The sequence below is a fragment of the Cimex lectularius genome, unplaced genomic scaffold (genome assembly GCF_000648675.2).
Source record: "Cimex lectularius strain Harlan isolate CLEC.00 unplaced genomic scaffold, Clec_2.1 scaffold118, whole genome shotgun sequence".
NCBI lineage: Eukaryota > Metazoa > Arthropoda > Insecta > Hemiptera > Cimicidae > Cimex > Cimex lectularius.
Genome location: NW_019392720.1, coordinates 1,055,460 through 1,074,122, shown reverse-complemented (window position 1 = coordinate 1,074,122; position 18,663 = coordinate 1,055,460). Strand labels below are relative to the sequence as shown.

Here is an 18,663-nt window from a genome sequence, read left to right as displayed (position 1 = left end):
GAGATTAAGATTTGCTCTGATAATACGAGTTTGACAAACAATGGCAGTATCTAAACAATAAATGTAATTCATGTTGACTTTAGTTATGACGCAAATTATTTGAATTAACAACGAACCAAACGAAATGCGTATTTCGAACGTTTTTCCATGAGTTTGTCATTTTTTGACCAATTTAAAATCCGATTGCACCATTCTTTTCAGCGTAAAACGTCCTTTAAAATGATGTATCAGGATGTATAGGGACGTATTTGAAATTTTGAAGTTGAACTGAGCTTATGGTAATCTGAATACTTTTTTCCAAAAAAAGGTAAAAATTTGAAACTAGACTAAAAAATATTAAACACTTATTTTTTATAGCATCATTGGTTCAAGAGAAATTCAGCCAGGTCATCTAAAAAGGACACCCTGTATAATAGCAGGGTGTTATTAAATGGGGAATTTATTGGAAAATCCGTTGTACGTAATAAGAAAGTATTTCAAAGAAAAGGACACAAAAGGAAGGCATTTCCATACTAAGATATAATCAATTGTTTTAAACCTTAAAGAGCATATTTGATAATAATTTTGCCTTAGGAGCAGAGAAAAAATATTAAATAATATAAAAGACTTTCACTAATGTAGGTCAATTTATTTTACAACAATTGTGTGTTGAGAGGGTTAGGTTAGGTACGGTTAGGGTACTGTTTAGGTTAGGGTTAATGTTACGGACGGTTTAGGTTAGGTTGGTTAAATACCCTTTTTAATGTTTTTTCTGTGAGGATGATAAAATATCAGAATGCAATTTTTTTAGAACTTTTTCAGAGCACCTTTTAAAGCCACGAATAAATGTATTTAAGCCCATTCACAAATTTTGCATCTCAAGATCTACGATACCCATATCTATGGTTAGCTGCCGAGTACAGTTTTGTAAAGTTGTTCAATTTCTTTTAAAACTATTAGTTTTAGGCCGGGGTAGGTTGGGGATGGTTAGGGTACTGGTTAGGTTAGGGTTACTGTTAATGTTAGGGATGGATTTGGTTACATACCCATGGGATGTCGATTCGAAGTTCGTGAACTGACATTCTGACAACTGAGGCGGATGTTGTAGAGTAATAGACTCAGTAGAGCCTCATGCAGCAAGCAGCCAGCTAGTCAGCTAGTGCTGATGGCTTGCTCCATAAGTGAGAATTGAGACCTCTTCGACCAATCTGAAATAAACAGGATGAACCCCTGCAAGCTCATTGGTCGCAGCTTGAAAGGCGAGACTATTGTTGAACAGTGATAATACCTGATAACTTGTTAACCACAGGTGGTCACCACACAACCAAGCTACAGATTCATCACCCCACATACATCAAGGAAAAATCTCTCAAAACATTTTTTCTTCTTCAAAAGACATCACCTTTTAAATCAATTGACTCCAGCCAACTCTCGCACAGATGCACAGTTACCACAAGTATCGTAGCACTCAACCGCCACAGTGTATATACCTCAGACATTCGTAACCTGTCTGAATTGATTAAGTATCACCTGGCTAGCGGTTCTGTAGTGTACGAAACTGTTTGCAGTCCTCATTTAAGAAACGTGTGAGCTGCTGCGATGATTTTGTTCCTTGCGGCATCTGAGGTTGCTTGCTCCATTAGTAATCGTCAGAACTCGACGGTTCTGGTTTAAGCCGATGTTGCGACTTCCAGCATTGCACCTAATGGAAACGTAATCCACTTGCAGTTACCACAGTTGATTATCTGATTTAGTATAACACAGGAGAAAAGAATACCGAGTTGTATAAAATAGTATAACTTTATTTCTAAAAAATTTCCAATCAAATGCATTTATTAAAAAACAATCTATAACTAAAGAAAAACCGCAAACAATGCAAGTAAACCAAACTTATGAATAATTTATAGATCACAGACAAAATCCTTAATTGGCGTTTGTTTTTATGGATGGAATTACATCGTCAAGAAGTGTTATGATGTTTAGGTTGGAGTTGATGATGGGTGTTGGTCTGCGAGTCGGAGAACTCATCCTCAGACCGGATTACTTATTGGGTCGTCTTCACTCGGGGAGTAAGAATACGTTCCGAATATGAATGTTGGTTCAGCGTAAGTTGGAGTTGGTTAGCAGTTTCAATCAACTGATTTGGCTACCTCCTTCGTTATCACTAAAATCCCATTCCGTCAGACTAGGAGGTATTTCCTTGACGTAATGCGAGAATCTTACAAATTTTCTTCTAGGTCCGACTGGTTTTTTCATCCTGATCGATTCTTCAGTTGACGTACTTTGCATGACGGATTCCATCTGGCCGTATCGATCGCACACTTGATAATAATAGTTCGTATCCGATTTTCCCTCTTTAATTCTCAGAATGAGGCCGCGCGCCGTGCAGAAGAGGACGGGTGTCGTTTCCTCCGAGTCCTTCAGTTTGGACGAGCGACGGCTGCTTTCCGAGTTCAGACCGTCGGCCGACACGGAATTTCTCCTGCATATGCAAAACAGGCTGCTGAACTGTTTCCGGTATTCCTTGAAGAACAGGAACGTGACCAGGGGAAATGTGAAATTGAAGCAGTTCTTCAAAAATACCAACGCCGTGTCGTACTTCCCAGTTATGATCTTAACGACGGAAGATCCAATTGCAGCTCTTCTGAGTGATCGCAACGGTATGAAGTTTGTGACGTTCACCGAAACCGTGTAAGGTACTAAAGTGAAAAAACAAACTATTATCAAAACCGCGATGTATCTCTGGTCTCTAGTCTCCTCGTCGGTGTTGCACGTCAAAACGCCGCTATCGCAGATGTAACATTTCATAAAAACCAAGAAGTACACCAACGCAGTCAGCGAACTCGTAAATCCAATTATTAACAGGAACGACGAATAAATAATATTGTCACCGGTCATTCCACAGGCATTCCTGAAAAAAATTATGAAAACAATATAAACAAATAAAAAATAAAACAAATAGTAAGCAAATGCCCTCGCAGGTGTCCCTTATGCAGTGAATAGTTGCTGGATGTGACCTACATAATAGAAGCTTGCCATACCTTGGCTCCTTACAGAGAGTGTGAGGGCATACCGCCGGATTTAAGAATGCTTTTCGAGCATAGTAGCGAGTTTGTGCGTCCCTGTTCCGTTGTGCGTTCTTCATTAGTGTGAGTGGTGTGGGGCTGATCGTGAAATATGGCGTCACCATCGCCCTTCCAACAGTGTGTTTAGGGTCGATAGCGAAATATTTATAAACATACTCCATCCTAACCTAATTTAGACTAGATTTATGACTGCTGTGTGTAGGTCAATGGAAGAATATCTAGTGTATATATATATATATATATATATTATAATGTGGGAAGTTTAGCGTCCGATACACAGCTAAAGTCATTGCAGGCACTCTGTTTTTGTACTTCTTTTCCTGGTCTTTCACGTGTATTTTTCAACCTGCAGCCGTTTGAGCGTCTCAATCTGTTACTGATGACACTCTGCTTTTGTATGTAAACTACGTCGATATCCTGAAATGCTAGCCTCTCATTTTTACTTCAGGTTATCAACTACAGAATAGTTCCTTAAAGGACAGGGGCTTGACCAGGGGAAATGTGAAATTGAAGCAGTTCTTCAAAAATACCAACGCCGTGTCGTACGTCCCAGTTATATATACAACAAACAAACTCTAGTCTCATTCACCGCCCCAGGGTACTCGACTTCCTCGGTGCGGGGTTAAACCCACTCCATTCTCGCTTATAACTTCGTTTTACTCTCAAGACGTCAAACATTCACCCGAGAGTACTCGATATTCATCGGGTGGGAGGGAGCAGGACGATGGAGGAATGTCGAGAACTCCACTGGCTAGCCAGACTGCAGTGTACATAGGTGTGAATTTATTTATTTGTGCGATTGTATTATAGATGTTTGTGTTTAGGCTAGATTATATTTTGCATGCGTTGCGGGCCGAATTGAAAGATAACGTCTGACTGTTTATGGCAAGAACCCGACTAATTTCAAATTTGGAAACACTTTTACTGACGTTCGCTCTGAATTTATATTATGCATTAATAATCTGCGTTTGGAATTGTTGAACTAAAGACATGCTAAATCAGAAGAAAGATATTTCTTTATCAAAAGTTACATGATAGTCTACAAAATGAGGACACACTTATCGTATACATAGTTCTAAACCACTTTGTTTTCTTAATTTCTATCCGTTAATGTTTCATATGTTTTGGTGCCATTGAGTTTTTCATGGACATCCCTGAGATAACTGGCTAACCAAATGGATAATTTGGACTGGATGTGAGTTAATAATTTGCATGGGTTTGAAGGTTTGGGGATTTGGCATGACTTAAGACAAATACTACTTGTACAAGGTCCCCTTACATGAAAGAGTCACGTGTTATTCTTTCTATTTGGATAGAAGACTTCGGATTTGAAGGAAAGGATTCGATTTCTTTGTGGCTGTCTAGTAAATGCTTGATCATCAGTAGACAGTCCTGCTCCAGACAGGCTTCCAAAGTCCTCAGTATCCAGTCAGCAGTCTTATTATCATACCATCCTTTGTTAACACCATATCCTCTAGAATGTTTTTCTTCTCCCAGGAGTAGGAATCTTAGCCCGCATAGGCATTCGTACCACAGGTATACCCTTGCTTCTTCTTCTTCCTGGCAATATCTGTATAGGTTGTTTCTGCCTCCGGAGTCTCCAGTGTCCAGTCAGCAGTCCTATATTCTAGTCCTGGCAGGTCTTAAGTTTAGTAGTGTTTTCTCAGATGCCAGTATAGAACCTTCTCACTCTCCTGATTTTACCCAGTTTAGCTGTATGTGATTGCCTGTTTTGGCGAGGGTACTTTAACCATGCTTTTACTATGACTGAACATCTCTAGAGATCGCCCATTTTGTCTTTTTTGGATCCATTCTGAGTTGGAGGAGTCTAGGTTGATCTTATTATCCAAATTATAGTTTCTGGGCCTATATCTTGCATCTCCGGTCAGTTTGTCTGCTTGTTCATTACCCCGATTACTTTGTGCCCAGGCACCCAAGATATGCCAGATTATGTTTGCCCAGGTGTTGTATATTTTGGATGAATTCACCTATTATTTTGGATGTGATATTTTTATATGATAATGCTTTGTGTGCTGTCCTTGAGTCTATACATATTCATCAGGAGTCAGCAGTCCTACTACCATCCTAGTTCTAGCAGTTCTGCCGTTAGTTTCTGCGTTTTTATAAATCTTTTCGCATACATCTGTCTTGGAATAAGTTCCCATAGAACCGAGAACTTATTCTTACCCCGTTGGCTGATGGATATGCGTTTTTGGCAATTTGGTACTCCACAAAACGATTCAGGACCAATAGGTGACCTTATTGAACTTTCCTTGGCCATTTATTGCCCGCCTAGATGCCACCTCAATTGGCCTACTATCATTCTAGTGCTAACCCGTCCTGAGTTTAGTAGTTATGATAGTTTACCTGGAATTCAGTGCCATGCCAAGGACTTATTCTTTACTTGTTCGATAGATCTGTTATGTATGTATGTTCTTACGATGAGGTAACATTTGTGAGGATGTTCTGCCTTCACGTTCCACAACATGCTTAGGTGTCATACCGGGTAAATGCTTTATAGAAGGAAGACATCCGGACTGCTTTCTTCTCAAGGGCGGTAGCGATGGTGTCCAAAAAATAGGGTCACGTATTCTCTTAATAAATACTTATTGTCTATAGTTTATACGATTGTTTATTTACCTTTGGACGTAGTGATGGACTGGCACGACGCTGCTGTTCATGATGACAGGGGGAGCGACGAGGGCAGAAGCGATGATAGGAGGCAGGACTACATACAAAGTAACTGGACATTGTCTCTTATTTATAAGAGATGTTGTCGAGATGCAGGCGACGTAGGATAATTGGACCAGTAACGAGAACACTGAAGAAATCATTGAAAATCTACAGAGGAACCTTGGTACTGCTGAATCGTACCACTCGAGAATGAACAGAAGAGAGAGCGTCTGGTTGACGATTGAGTCGTAAGCTGTTACAAAACTGAGTGCAGTGACCAAGTGTGGAAAATGCCCTTTATATCTCATTGTCGTTGTTACACCAATAAGTGTCAAATTTAAAACAGTGCCTATTATCAAAATAAAGCCGAGGGCTTCCGGCCAAAGGTAATCTTCCTCTTCGTAGACATCCACCGTCCCGTTTCCCGTAACTATCAACGTAAGCTTCTTCTTCATCTAAAACAGATTAAACATTATTTTAGTTTAGTTTTTGAAATTCGATCCAAATCAAAATTTCTATATTAAAAACAGTGACTTTCATGTGAGCTATGGTCGTGAGTCATTCCGTTGGTGCAGCTCTAAGAAAAGGCATGCCGTTATTTGAAATCCTTGCCATATCCGATCCCCTAAAATGAGTCAGTACGTCAGTATCATAGGCCAATTATTCTCAATTGGTAATGGGTGCGCCTGTTATTCGCCGATTTTTTCTCACGCTTTTAAAAAGTTATCATTAGTTTTCCAAATTTGACTGTAGCCAAATTGACTTCCAAATAGTAATTATACAAAACCTTCCTTGGAAACAATTTTTCCCGCAAAGCCGTCACACTTTCTGTGTAACAGTGAAGAGGTCATACTGACAACAAAATCCTCATAAGGCCAAATGCAATCCAGTATAGTCCAAGCAACTGTTTAATCATTGGCATGTAGAAAGGTCACTTGTAAAATAGTCAGTGAATGCATTCAAAATCTTCAAAACCTGAGGAAACGTAACAACCTGATGTCATCTTGACATGCGAGGACACAAAGGAACGGGTAATGAAAAAGCAGACAAACTGGCCGGAGGAACTGCAAGACCATATATAGTCTCTGAACCTATATTTAGGATGACAATATCAAAACCGACTCTTCCATCTCAGAATGGGTTCACAAAAACAAAAGAAGTGTACTAACCCCAGGGGCATGCGGAAAAGTTCATTTAAGGACAATCGCCAAAACCTGGACTTGTAACTTTAGAATGTGCTAGCACTAGAATGACAGTTGAACTTGGTAGGTTGAATTTGCACCTATTCTAACCTAACCCAATCCAATCTAACCTAACTTGACCTTACCGTGGACTGGCTACATGACACCAGAAACATCCTACAAAGAAAAAACCGTGCGAAAATCAAATAAAATTGTACGGCATACAATAGGCAATCAGTCAAGTTGCGCAAGGAATTTTGGGGAACCTGATCCTATATTTAAGCTGACGAAATGAAACCCAGAATTCTTTATCTCAGAATGGATCCAAAAAAGACATCATGGACGAACCCTAGATGCCAGTCGATACAAATGATAAAAGAACCCTCACCAAAATTGGCAATCTCGGTTCGTCAGTTAGATAAAGCTGAACTCTGAGAAAGGACAGATCGGCCACTGTCAACTGAGAGAACATCTAAATAGCATGGGTATATTCAGTGATGACCTAATTTTTAGGTAAGCAATGACAAGGCATAAACAGCCATATAGTCTTCGTATTCCGCTCGGTGGAGACAACCTGCGATACCATCAAAACCCAAGGAATGGAATTGCAGCAATGACTGTCAATGACCTAGTACTTTTTAAAAGAACGATCGAGTCAATTGAACTTAAATCTCGTATACAAAAGAACCACTAGCCAGGCTATGGAACTTGATTGATAGAAAAAACCTAGTAACCACTGGTAAAAATAGAGGGACAAAAAATGTCTTTCAGATCGAGGTGCAAGAGTGGCTACCTCTCTATACTAGCAAAGACACAAAACAGACTTGTTTTATACAAGGTAAAACAGCCTGTACAGGTCCGTACACATAGATGAAAATTTAACTTTAGTTCCAACTTACTTCCAAAGGAAATACCCTAAGATTTTTTCTTAAATTGAAGCCCACCTTTTAAACAGCTTAAGGCGTACCCTCATACGGTGACCATTGAACCATTAATAAATATGAAAAAATGAATTTCTTTTGTATCTCCCAGACGTATGTACCAACCTTTTCCCAGCAGTGTACAACCGTGCATGTGCAATGAATAGAACAAGGACAAGTATTCTGTAGATCGATCGGAAAGGTCATCCAGTTTTAGTCCTTACATTTATCGTTAATGTGAGCCCATTACTGTACTTTGATCTACTTGATCAATTCCACCTTTGACCTCCGACCCCGTTTAATAGGCTTTCGCCCACTCCAGTCTTTGATTGCAATGCACTGCGGAAAATTCAAATGAACGTTTTTTGAATTTTTTCCAAAATAAAATTTTTAGGAATAACTTGTACTATTTCAAACCCAAATCGCAGAAAGTCGAACATGGCCAAGTAGCCAGTTCCTTCTTCCCTCATGTTTCATTAAAAGCTCTGTCATACAAAGGAAAAACAACCCTTTACATCATCCGCTACAGTTCTGACAACGTGTAGAAGTTGTTTGAGAAATTAGGCTAGGCGAATGAGACGTCTCTAATATGAGATGCTAGACCGATCCTATTATAAGCATTTGCGAACTGTAACACGAGCTCACGCAGGATTAATTGAGGTTAGCCGTTTTATGGATCACAGGTCCATAATAATGAGTATGCCTAGATGTAAAATTTAACTAAACCGCCAATTTAAGCAATAAGACTAAAGAAACTCGCTCTAACCTTTGCTAATCTAATTCCCTAACCTAACCTAGCCCGTCCCTAACCCTATTAACCTAACCTTAGACCGTCCATAACCCTACCTAACCTAACCCTTACCCTAACTAACCTGCCCATTCCTAATGTAACCTAATCCGAACCATGGGTACTCCCTGTAACGCAAAATCGTTGACGCCAAAATGGACACGTAATTTTTTTAGTATTATCTACTATGAGTGTTCCAGACTTCCTATCATTCAGAACAATTATAATTTATTTACAAGATGATGTATTTTGGTGAAAAAAGAATGTTTTCTGAGATATCCTTTTAAAGTCTGAGGTGTGATGAACCTGTAATTTGGCCATTTTGGCCTATGTCTAACAGACCAGTCCAGCGAAGATCGGCAGCCCAAAATGAACGGTAATGACCAAATTACTAAAAATAAAAATACGTTTTTCTACGATTTTATTGAAGTCAGCCAGAAATCGTTAGTGTGTACCTAGGCGTAAAATGAAAACTCTCGCCAATATAAGCAATAAGACTAAAGAAACTCCCGCTAACCTTCGCGTACATAACCCACCTAACCTAACCTAACCTGTATCATAACTAACCTGACCATTCCTAAAGTAACTTAACCCAAACCATGGACACTCCTGGTAACTCAAAATCGTTGACGCCAAACGAGTCAGGTAATTTTTATTTTTTATTTTTTTAGAATTGTGAATTTGTTTCAAGAGGGCTGTCAATTCCGAATTGCAATCTGAGAAACAAAGTTTTGTGAGATTTCCTCTTGATGCCTATGGGGAGATTAACCTTAAAAATGATCTGCACTTCAGGTGGATTTTGTTTTTGTAATTTGGTCGTTACAGATCATTTTTGTCTGCCTATCCTTGCTGGGTAACCATCGCTAACCTAATCTGTCCTTAGCCTAACCTAACTCTTACCCTACCTAACATTAACCTAGCCCCTCCTTAACCTAATAAATCATGGGCACATCACGGTAGGACAATGGTTTGTTCCAAGAGGACTCTGTCAATTCGGAAAATTACAAATAATTTTTGGTCGATGCCTTTTGGTGAAGAAAGAATGTTTTGTGAGATTTTCTCTTGGTGCCTGCGGGATGACGAACCTGTAGCTTGTGTGCTTGGTTGTGGTAATTGTAAACCAACAATACAATGCCTGTCCAGTCAAAAACCTAAGGAATGGTGCCACCAGGGAGTTGAGAAGCCCACCTATAAATAGTAACAACCACAGAGTTCGATCGATTGTTTTTTCACCATTGCAAATAATTCGCTGGAAATATGAAATATAAAGATAAAATTCTTTCCCGTTAATGAGAATCAGATGAAAAATTGCGATAGTAGGTCCCGTTTTGTCTTCTCGACCAGCTATTTAGTAGTTTTCCAGAAGTCACGCATCGTTAACTACATCCTAATTACGGTTATTTTAGAGACTTTGAAGCAGTACTTGGGTAAGTTTCAATTCGTGGAAATAATTTTGTAAATCTTTGTCTCTTATTTTCCTCGCAACAGCTCATCCGTAGGAAGGAAAAGTCTAGAATGTTGGATGCAGCCTCTTAAAGAAAGTACGGATTACTTAATGGAGCTTGGCTGTTCTCATGTTTTATTCAATGAACAAAAGTTCAGAAGATGGACGGTTTTATTAAGCGGTTAAGTCTTCTAATATGGTTCAATTCTGAATTGTCTCGCTTTGAATAAACTGATGCAAAAATTTCGACACATACACAATAGCTTTCTTAAAAAAATTCTTGTGCGACAATTTTCATAAATTTACCTCACGTGATCGACCGAGAAAGTATTAAAAGTAATAAATTCTCTTTCACCGATAGCCCATAATGGAAAACGATTTCCAAGCCAGAATTTATCGACCTTTTTATGTCAACGTCGAAAGCTTAATAAAACCATATCTAAGAACAATTAGTGCAGCAGTTGAAGTTTATAGATAATCGAGGAGTATAGGAATCAATACCAAGTTTCTCCCGTCGTACAGGCGTGGAATTGGAGTCAACGGACCAACAATGATATTCCCAGTATATAACAAATAACCTGACGCTAAGGTGAGCGTGAGGTCATGAGGGAATTTCAGCTAACGATGCAGCAGACATTCCAGGTAAACGAGGGAACAACAAAATCAACATAAAAGAATAAAATCATTAACAAGTATATTTACGAGACATGCTCTAGTATCACTTAAAAATTGGACTAAACCAATGTCTGCTATGTCTAGAGGAGACAGAGAGAAAGGAACATATCCTATGCACTGTCAGTTTCTGGGATCATTTAATTAACCGTTTCAATGCCTTTGTCCTAGAATACATTTGTATTGAAACAACCAAAGAGTTATTTTTAATCCATTGTCTGATGGATCTTCTATTTTGACAATTACAAATGCGTCAAAACGGTCCAGGGTCGAATTACATATCCTATGCAACTGCTGGGTAATGGCTATGAAAAAGTTATCGTACTTGGGAAAGCCATTCCAGAGGACCTGGATACCTCTGAGAAGAATTCTCCATTTTATTAAAAACGAAAATCTTCCAGGCCATTAACACCATTAAGAGCTCATACACAATAAACGAAGTATCGATTCAAGTTTAAGAGCAAAACAGGACCCACGACTACAAAAGTATTGAGAAGAAAAAATCACAGCAAAATTCGCATATTTTCCCCTCTTAATTGGAGAACATCTTCATGGAAAAACATTGATTGTTACCTAACCTATCTCTAACACCTAATTAGTCCCTAGCCCAAACTCAGAAATTTAACGTTACCCTAACTCTAAACTAACCCTTAACACCACCCTAACCCTAATCCTACCGAACTAAAGCAGTTGTCTTTAGTGGTAGAAATAATCACTGTTTGTGAGAGTAATCCTCTCTCAAATAGGTCGGCGTTTGGATGGCAAAGTTTATTTTCTTTTGAATACTTATAGAAATATTTTTAAAAAATAAAATAAAAAATTTAATTATGATAAATACAATTTTAATTATTTAAATTAGAAAAGAATTTGATTTAGGAATTTTTTATCGTGCAGCAGTACGAAATTACGGATTCTTGACAGGTTTCAATTCCATTTTGAAAAATAGTTTAGTCCAAAATTTAATGAGATGTCGTAAATTGAACGTGTAACTTAGATTGGTTATTTAGTTAGTTATAAGTAATGTAATGAATTGTGCAGCAGGAGTTGTAAACAAGAAGAAAAAACACAAACAACAGATTGCGTGGTGCTAGATAATAAATGACTGGATTAAAAAAAAATGCTTACCGTTTTGTTAGCAAGTGGAATGACAACAGTAGAAAATATCAAAGATGATCATTGTGATTTCCATGTCGAATCTAACTTTTAGCTCCCTCGAAAACAGTGCTGTGCGCTTTTGCTGTCCGTTGACAAGTCGAATCACCTGGTATGTGAAAGGCTGTAAAGTGGCGGATGGAATTTATGTTTGGCCACTGGGTTGCTATAGGGAAATCCAATCGATAAAAGACGCATCAAAAGATCAACAGGTCGCCAAATGAAACGCTAACGTAAACTTGAACTCCGATTGGAAGCGATTCCTTGAACTTTGTGATATCTCGTCTAAAAGGTACAAATCGGCGGATTCTTTGACTAATCTCAGCACTGGCGAGATATTTTGGCGATATTTTCAGATTGGCTAATTGAAATGACAATTAATCCTCCCTTAAATGCATAATAATTCAATTAATCTCCAAGGGCAACTACCAATACACTTTGCGGGTTGTTGACAGGCTAAACTGTTAATAAGAGATACACGACGTTAAACACAGCGAGAACAAACGGACCGGTACAGTCAAAGATAAATGCGAATTGTAGTTTGAGGTGTATGGTGTAAGAGGTCATGTGGTTTGGCTCATACCTCCAGGGATGATAGTCTACAGTATTTTAGACGATTACAATAAAGAATTATGTGGGATTCCCTCAAGGGATCGTAATAGGCGTACCATTGTTTCTGTTCTTTGTGAGCAGCCTGCGCTCCTTCCTAGTGCTACCGACTGCTTTTTCACTTACTACGCTGATGACTCCAACTTCGGGGTCGTGGGGGGTCAAACTACTTTGCAAAACAGACATACAAATGCTTTCATACTGTTATCAATTAAGAAGCCATGGCCAAATCCGCTAGTGTGGCAAAACCGAGTAGGACGACCAAACCACTCGGCAATCGTGGTCCTTTAGGGGAGCTATATTGAAAGGTGCTTGCTCTTAATATTTTTAGAGAAGTTGTCTGAAATTTGTTTATCTTTAGAGCTTGAAATAACCTCTATGGCTCAAGTGACTTGAGTAGACTGCTCCACCAAGGGACCACGTTCCCGAGTGGTTTGGTTGGCCATGGCCATGGCTTCTTAATTGATAACCCTATTTGTATATCTGTTTTGTAAAGTAGTTTGACCCCGAAGTTGGAGTCATGAAGGTAGTAAGTGATAAAGCAATCGATAGCACAAGGAAGGAGCGCAGGCTGATCACAAAGAGTAGTGGTTGCGTAGTTGTTCGGAGTAAATATTTTTCCTGAGATGCTATGTAGCCTTTGTTTGTCAAGGATCAATGTGTATTGGTTGGGTTATTTTTTTGGCACAACAGTTGTAGTCGTATCAACCAGTACTAACCTAACGTCCAGCTACTAATTGGGTGTCATGGACGAGGGGTCAAACAACTGCTATCATACAATTAACAATCTAAATACCATGGATTGTTAATTGGATTGAATCCGAATCTCGAGCGTGGCAAATACGAGTTGGACCACCTACCCACTCGGCCTTCGCGGTCCCATGGCAGAGCAGTATGCAAAAAATTTTCAGTAAAATTCTTTCTCTTGTTGTAAGAGGACGTCTTTTCCTTTTGATCTGTAGGGCTTGAAGTATTCTATGCACCCAAGTAACCTTGTCTGGAGTAAATAATTTTCCTCGGAGGCTACTTCGCCTTTTTTGTGGAGGGCCAACGTGTGTTAATGAGTTATTTGTTGTCAGAACAATTGTAGTGGTACCTACCACCACTAACTGAACGACCAACTACTAATTTCTTGTCATGAAAGAGGGGTCAAAGAATTTTACAATATTCAATTAAAAAGGTATAGAGTATGGCAGGATTCGAACCCAGAAATGCTAGCGGGGCAAATACGAGCAGGACGACCACCGCGGTGCCCTGGCAGAACAGCATGAAAAAAGTTCTCAGCAAAATGTTTTTTTCTTGCTGTAGGAACTAGGAGGACAGAAGCTTTTATTCTTTTTTTGATATGTTGGGCTTGGAGGAGTCTATGGTCCAATAACGTTGGTTGGACTAAATATTTCTTCTGAGAAGATAGGTGATCTTTTCTGTAGAGGGCCAATGTATGTTGGTTGGGTTATTTGTTGTCAGAATATTTGTGGTGGAAATTCTCGTATCTGCTTATATGAGTTGAGTTGATAGGTTCACCTCATTAATGACCTGGTCAAAATTAGGTGTGTCTTGGGTTATTTGCAGGGGGAACGTTTCAACACCCTGAGCTTGTAGTAATCAGCATAAAGGTCGAAGTTCGAGTGAAACGTGGCCAAAAAAATCCTTGATTCAATCGGTAACGGGCAAGGGAACAGGGTCGTCGTGGGAGTAGAGGGTAGAGGCGCGAATTAACAAATGTGTTCAAACAGAGAGAAGCGGAAAAGTTGCAAATCGATGGGAAACGGAGAAATTGGAGACTGTAGGGAAATTCGGCCGGTTGTGTTGGCAACGAGAGGCTTGGACGACCGGTCTCATTCCATCTCTCTCATCGGTCAGGCGCTCTCCCTCGTTCCCTCTCTTTCAACTCGGCAACCCCTCAGCGGCGGCCATCCCCACTACCCGAGTACCTACAGCTACTACCTACCCACTCACCTAGCCAACTCGGTTGCAATGCCTCAGACTTAGTCGTCCTCAGTATCACCGTTTCCGCCGGGCTCGCTTCGTCTCGCGTTCTCTACTCGTCCGACTTTTTATTTCTCATTCGATCCTTCTCTCTGCGGCATCTTTTCTGCGATATTACGTTGTTCCCATATCGACTCGAGTCTGAGGAAAATCCCTTCTCCACAGGTAATTAATTCTTCTGTTTAAATTGATACATCTCGATCCTCCGTTTCAGAAAATTCTACTTTCATTAATTTTTTACAATAAGTTTTTTTAAACTTTAATCCCGCACATAGAAAGGACTTAGAAAGTTGCAATCCCCATGCATCCTTTACACCGATATTTCTTTATCCTTAAAAAAATAGTTTCAGCAGAAAGACCATGCACCAACAATAAAACGAAATTGTACAATAAAATACTTTTGTTCCTTTATCAGGTTGTTTATCAAATCAATATAAAAACAATAAAATATGAAGTTTTCAGCCGAAACGGACTTCATTCTTGCTTCACTCTTCGCACTTTACACACACTTTTCTATACCCGGATGCTTTCAAAATCGCGAAGTTTCGTTAGATTTTACACAAAATAAAATCTAAAACTTTCAGGGAGAGTTTCATCCCGAACTCTTCATCCTTGGGTTTTTTTTTGTGACGATTCCGGTCCTCCGGAGAGAGAAAAGACTTCAGGACGAACGGGAAATTTCGTCCTTGCCTAGGTGAATCAGCATACAAATGCACAGGGTTGAAATGAGCACGGTCGATTACTATGCTAAGCATTGTCTTCCCATTGTGATCGAGTGTGATTGTTAAATTTCACAGAAAATCAAAACTATTTTCACATTTACGTATCATTATTGACAATAACGACTAAAGGCAGTCGACGGTTAACCGACTATTAAAGATTGGCCCGAGAGCTTTTTTCAAGAACCGGAAAAATTAATACAGGGAATGAAAAAGAGAGCGTCATTTCAGGAGAGAGTGCGTGGAAAAGAGACAGAGACGATGAGAGAACTATGGAGTTTATCTGTATAAAACAACAATCTTATAAGCGAAAAAAAAAGAGAGTGAAAGTAAGCGAGAGAGAGAGAGAGTGAGAGAGAGTGTGAAAGAAGCTGAAATAGAGAGTGAAAGAAAGAGAGACATAGGGAGGAGAAAAACAACTGTAAGAAAGAGAGAAGAAAAAAGAGAGTGGGCGAGAGACAGAGAAGAAAGAGAGACAGGTAGATGCAGAAAGAGATTGAGACACAGAATCAGAGAAAAAGGGGGAGACAGAGAGAAAGAAAAAGAGAGAAAGTGACAAGCAGACAGAGAGAGAGAGAATGAGAGAGAGGGTGAGAGAAACAGAGTGACAGATAAATAAATAGAAAAATAGATAGATAGACAGACAGACAGATAGAGAGAGAGGGAAAGAGAGATGGAGACAGACAGAAAGAGAAAGAGAGAATCAGAGAATGAGTGAGTGACAGAATAAAAAAGAGGGTGAAAGAGGGAAGGAGACAGACGGAATCAGAGAGAGGGGGGGAGAGAGAGAGAGTGAAAGGCAGAATCAGAAAATGAGTGAGAGACAGAATCAGAAAGGAAGCGAAAGAGGGAGGGAGAGTGAAAGAAAGATAGATAAGGAGAGAGATATAGACAGAAACGGAGAGAAAGAAAGAATGATAGGGAAAGATCTAGTGAGAAAGAAAGAGAAAGAAACTTACAAAGAAAGGGAGAGAAAGACAAAGAAAGTGGAGTGAGAGAAATGTTGAGTTTTTCCGTATGAAACAACTCTTCTAAGCGGTCATTGAAGTTTTTCAGGTATGCATCCTTACACCTCGAAGCCCATTGTCTCCTTGTTCCATTCTCAAAACACACACACACCAAAAAAAAACTTTCCCTCCCAAATTGTCTGCTTTTGACAATTGGTGAAAATTGAATCGACGGTTAGACTCAATGGTTATCAAAACCGTAACAATGGTCCACTTTAAAAAAAGGTCCCTTTTGTCTTTCGTGGCAACGGTTCACTTGAGCCAGATGAAACGGCACAATTAAACCCGATTTGTAGTCCTTAGTCAGACATCTGACTGATACGTTTATACAAGCACACAAGTTGTTTGTCCTGGAAGGATCGAATTGGATTAAATGTGCCTCAGGCTCCAATGTCCTTGAGGTAGAATGTGACTAAAACGTACTTCTTTTTTTTTTAAATGGCAACCATGGTCGTAAAATAAAAACAGTCGCCGGTGTCTTCATGTGTTTGTTGATGTTATCAATTTGAATGCATTCCATGCATAACAACTGTCGAGATGAATTGACAGGAAGTTCCTATTGCATAGCTCTTTTGTACGGTACAATGGGTCTTCCTTTCCGATACGGTTTGAGAGGTGGCTCTGATAGTCGATAGTATCAGAGTTAAGATAGATAGAAAGAGAGAAAAGAAGGATAAGATCGGATGAGAAGAAATAGAAGCTTTTGCTTGTCCCTCTGAATACCTGGCTAAATGACCTACGTCGGTTTCTCAGTGGCACTCCCAGTCCGCTTTCTCCCATCATTTCTCGAAAACGACTTTATTCTCTTAAAAAAATACAAGATTGTAGGATCAATTTTCGGTTTTTACCGTATATACTGTATCTATTTTTACACTTATCTCCAACGCTTATCGTTTTAAAATAAAGTAAATTTAAGAAGACATATTCTCTAGTATCATATTTTGTGTACAAACATCCTAATCAAGGTATGATAATAGTTTGTGTACGGCCGTACTTATGACATCTCTTATCTGCTGGGTGGTACTCTATTATACTAAGTAACTCATTCAGAAAGGCGATTTCGATTTTTAAAAAATTGCCCCAAATATCTGCAAATCTGATAACGAGATAATCTTAAAGTGTGATAGTCAAGTGTGGGTGCTTGCGTAATCTTTTGTCGTTTTTAGGCATTAATTTGTTCATGGGAAAGTTTATTTTTAATTTAATTTTAATTTTAAATCGATTGAACCACTTCAACCGACCCAAATAAACCTATGGTGCAGAAAACTGTCATCACATTTAGTAGAAGTGTATAGTCACATGGATCACATAGAGATAAAAATGACAATAAATCGAGTCGAGAAGCCATACTGTGATGACACTCCCAAATCATTGATAATTAAAATCACTCTCACAATCTGCAGTCCTTTAACACATCGAGGCGTTGTTGGAAGGTTGTACGTGACGCTTAGGTCGTTTTGGTGTGCTTGGAAACAGAACTGTTGACACTGAATATACTGATTTACGTTTGGGATTCTGTAAAGATTGGAAGGTTCGGCTGAACCCCATAGCTCTATGCTGTATGTAATAAACGATTTCAATATTGAGATATATATGAGTGTTTTGTTGTCGAGGTTAGTGAGGGATTTTTTTGTAGCTGGATCTTTTATGAAGGGAACATTTAGGTCGTTTGGTATCGTTGGAAATATAGAAGAGTTGACTCCTTATCTAAGGATTCGTGAAAGAAGGCTCTGGATTCTGTGGAGATTGGAAGGTTCTGTTGAACCTGATAGTTCTTTACAATATGTCCCGATTAGATTCAGTACTCAGCTGTATGAGTATTTTGTTGTCGAGGGGGGGGGGTTCGATCTGTAATCTGGTAGGTTTTGAATCGTTTACGGGGATTCCAGGTCGGTCGCACGTCTAGATGCAGCTCTACAGTGATGATGTGATAAAGGGTGAAGGTTACTTTCTGGGATTTTCTGGCGTTGAGTTTGATTCGGGATAAAGTAGAGATACAAGCTGCTAAAAATCCTCTCTCCTAAGATCCTTCCTACATGATCGATTCATCCATGGTACCGAACTTCTCCTATCCATTCTATACTCAGATGTTCTCCTGGGATGCTTTTCAGCATGTACACATTGACACACCCCCTTATCTTTGCTGTCTGTACAGAAATCCTTTCTGCAAACCTCGATCATGTCCTAGCAGTTTGATCCCTCCTCAAGACCCCTACCGTTGAACCATGGTTCCGAAAATGGAGCATAAAAATTGGGATATTCCGCAAAGTAGCATCCTTTGTCCCATTCTCAATTCAGTAGACACAGCAGCGCTGTCAATCCCGATACTCACATATACAGACAATATCGCCATCCTTTCAGCAAATCCAGACCCATTGACCTTCAGAGACCTCCAGGACCATCTCTGTTAGGATGAATTGTTCTAGAAATGGATCACTTTCACCT

General features: G+C 39.4%; 2 protein-coding genes across 4 annotated transcripts in view; one reads left to right on the top strand and one right to left on the bottom strand.

Annotated features, from left to right (window-relative positions):
• The window catches only part of LOC106667165 (hexosaminidase D-like), an 86,926-nt gene that overhangs the window by 22,664 nt on the left and 45,599 nt on the right, over positions 1-18,663 (top strand). The window contains exon 1 of one of the 2 annotated variants that reach the window (XM_014394903.2): positions 14,454-14,657. The exons of the other annotated variant lie outside the window; for it this stretch is intronic. The gene's annotated coding sequence lies outside the window, so the exon portion shown is untranslated. Of the gene's footprint in view, positions 1-14,453; positions 14,658-18,663 lie in introns of those variants that run through there. 2 annotated transcript variants of the gene reach the window in all.
• On the bottom strand, positions 1,786-17,233 carry LOC106667166. 2 transcript variants are annotated; one of them, XM_024226631.1, is made up of 4 exons: positions 16,942-17,233; positions 11,868-12,003; positions 5,706-6,193; positions 1,786-2,890 (listed from the first exon to the last, which is right to left on the bottom strand). In XM_024226631.1, exons 3-4 carry the CDS (start codon positions 6,191-6,193, stop codon positions 2,113-2,115), a joined length of 1,266 nt encoding a protein of 421 aa, XP_024082399.1. In that variant the 5' UTR covers positions 11,868-12,003; positions 16,942-17,233; the 3' UTR covers positions 1,786-2,112. The 2 variants fall into 2 exon arrangements, with proteins under 2 accessions (XP_024082399.1, XP_014250394.1); XM_014394908.2 differs by lacking the exon at positions 16,942-17,233 and having other exon boundaries at positions 11,868-12,093.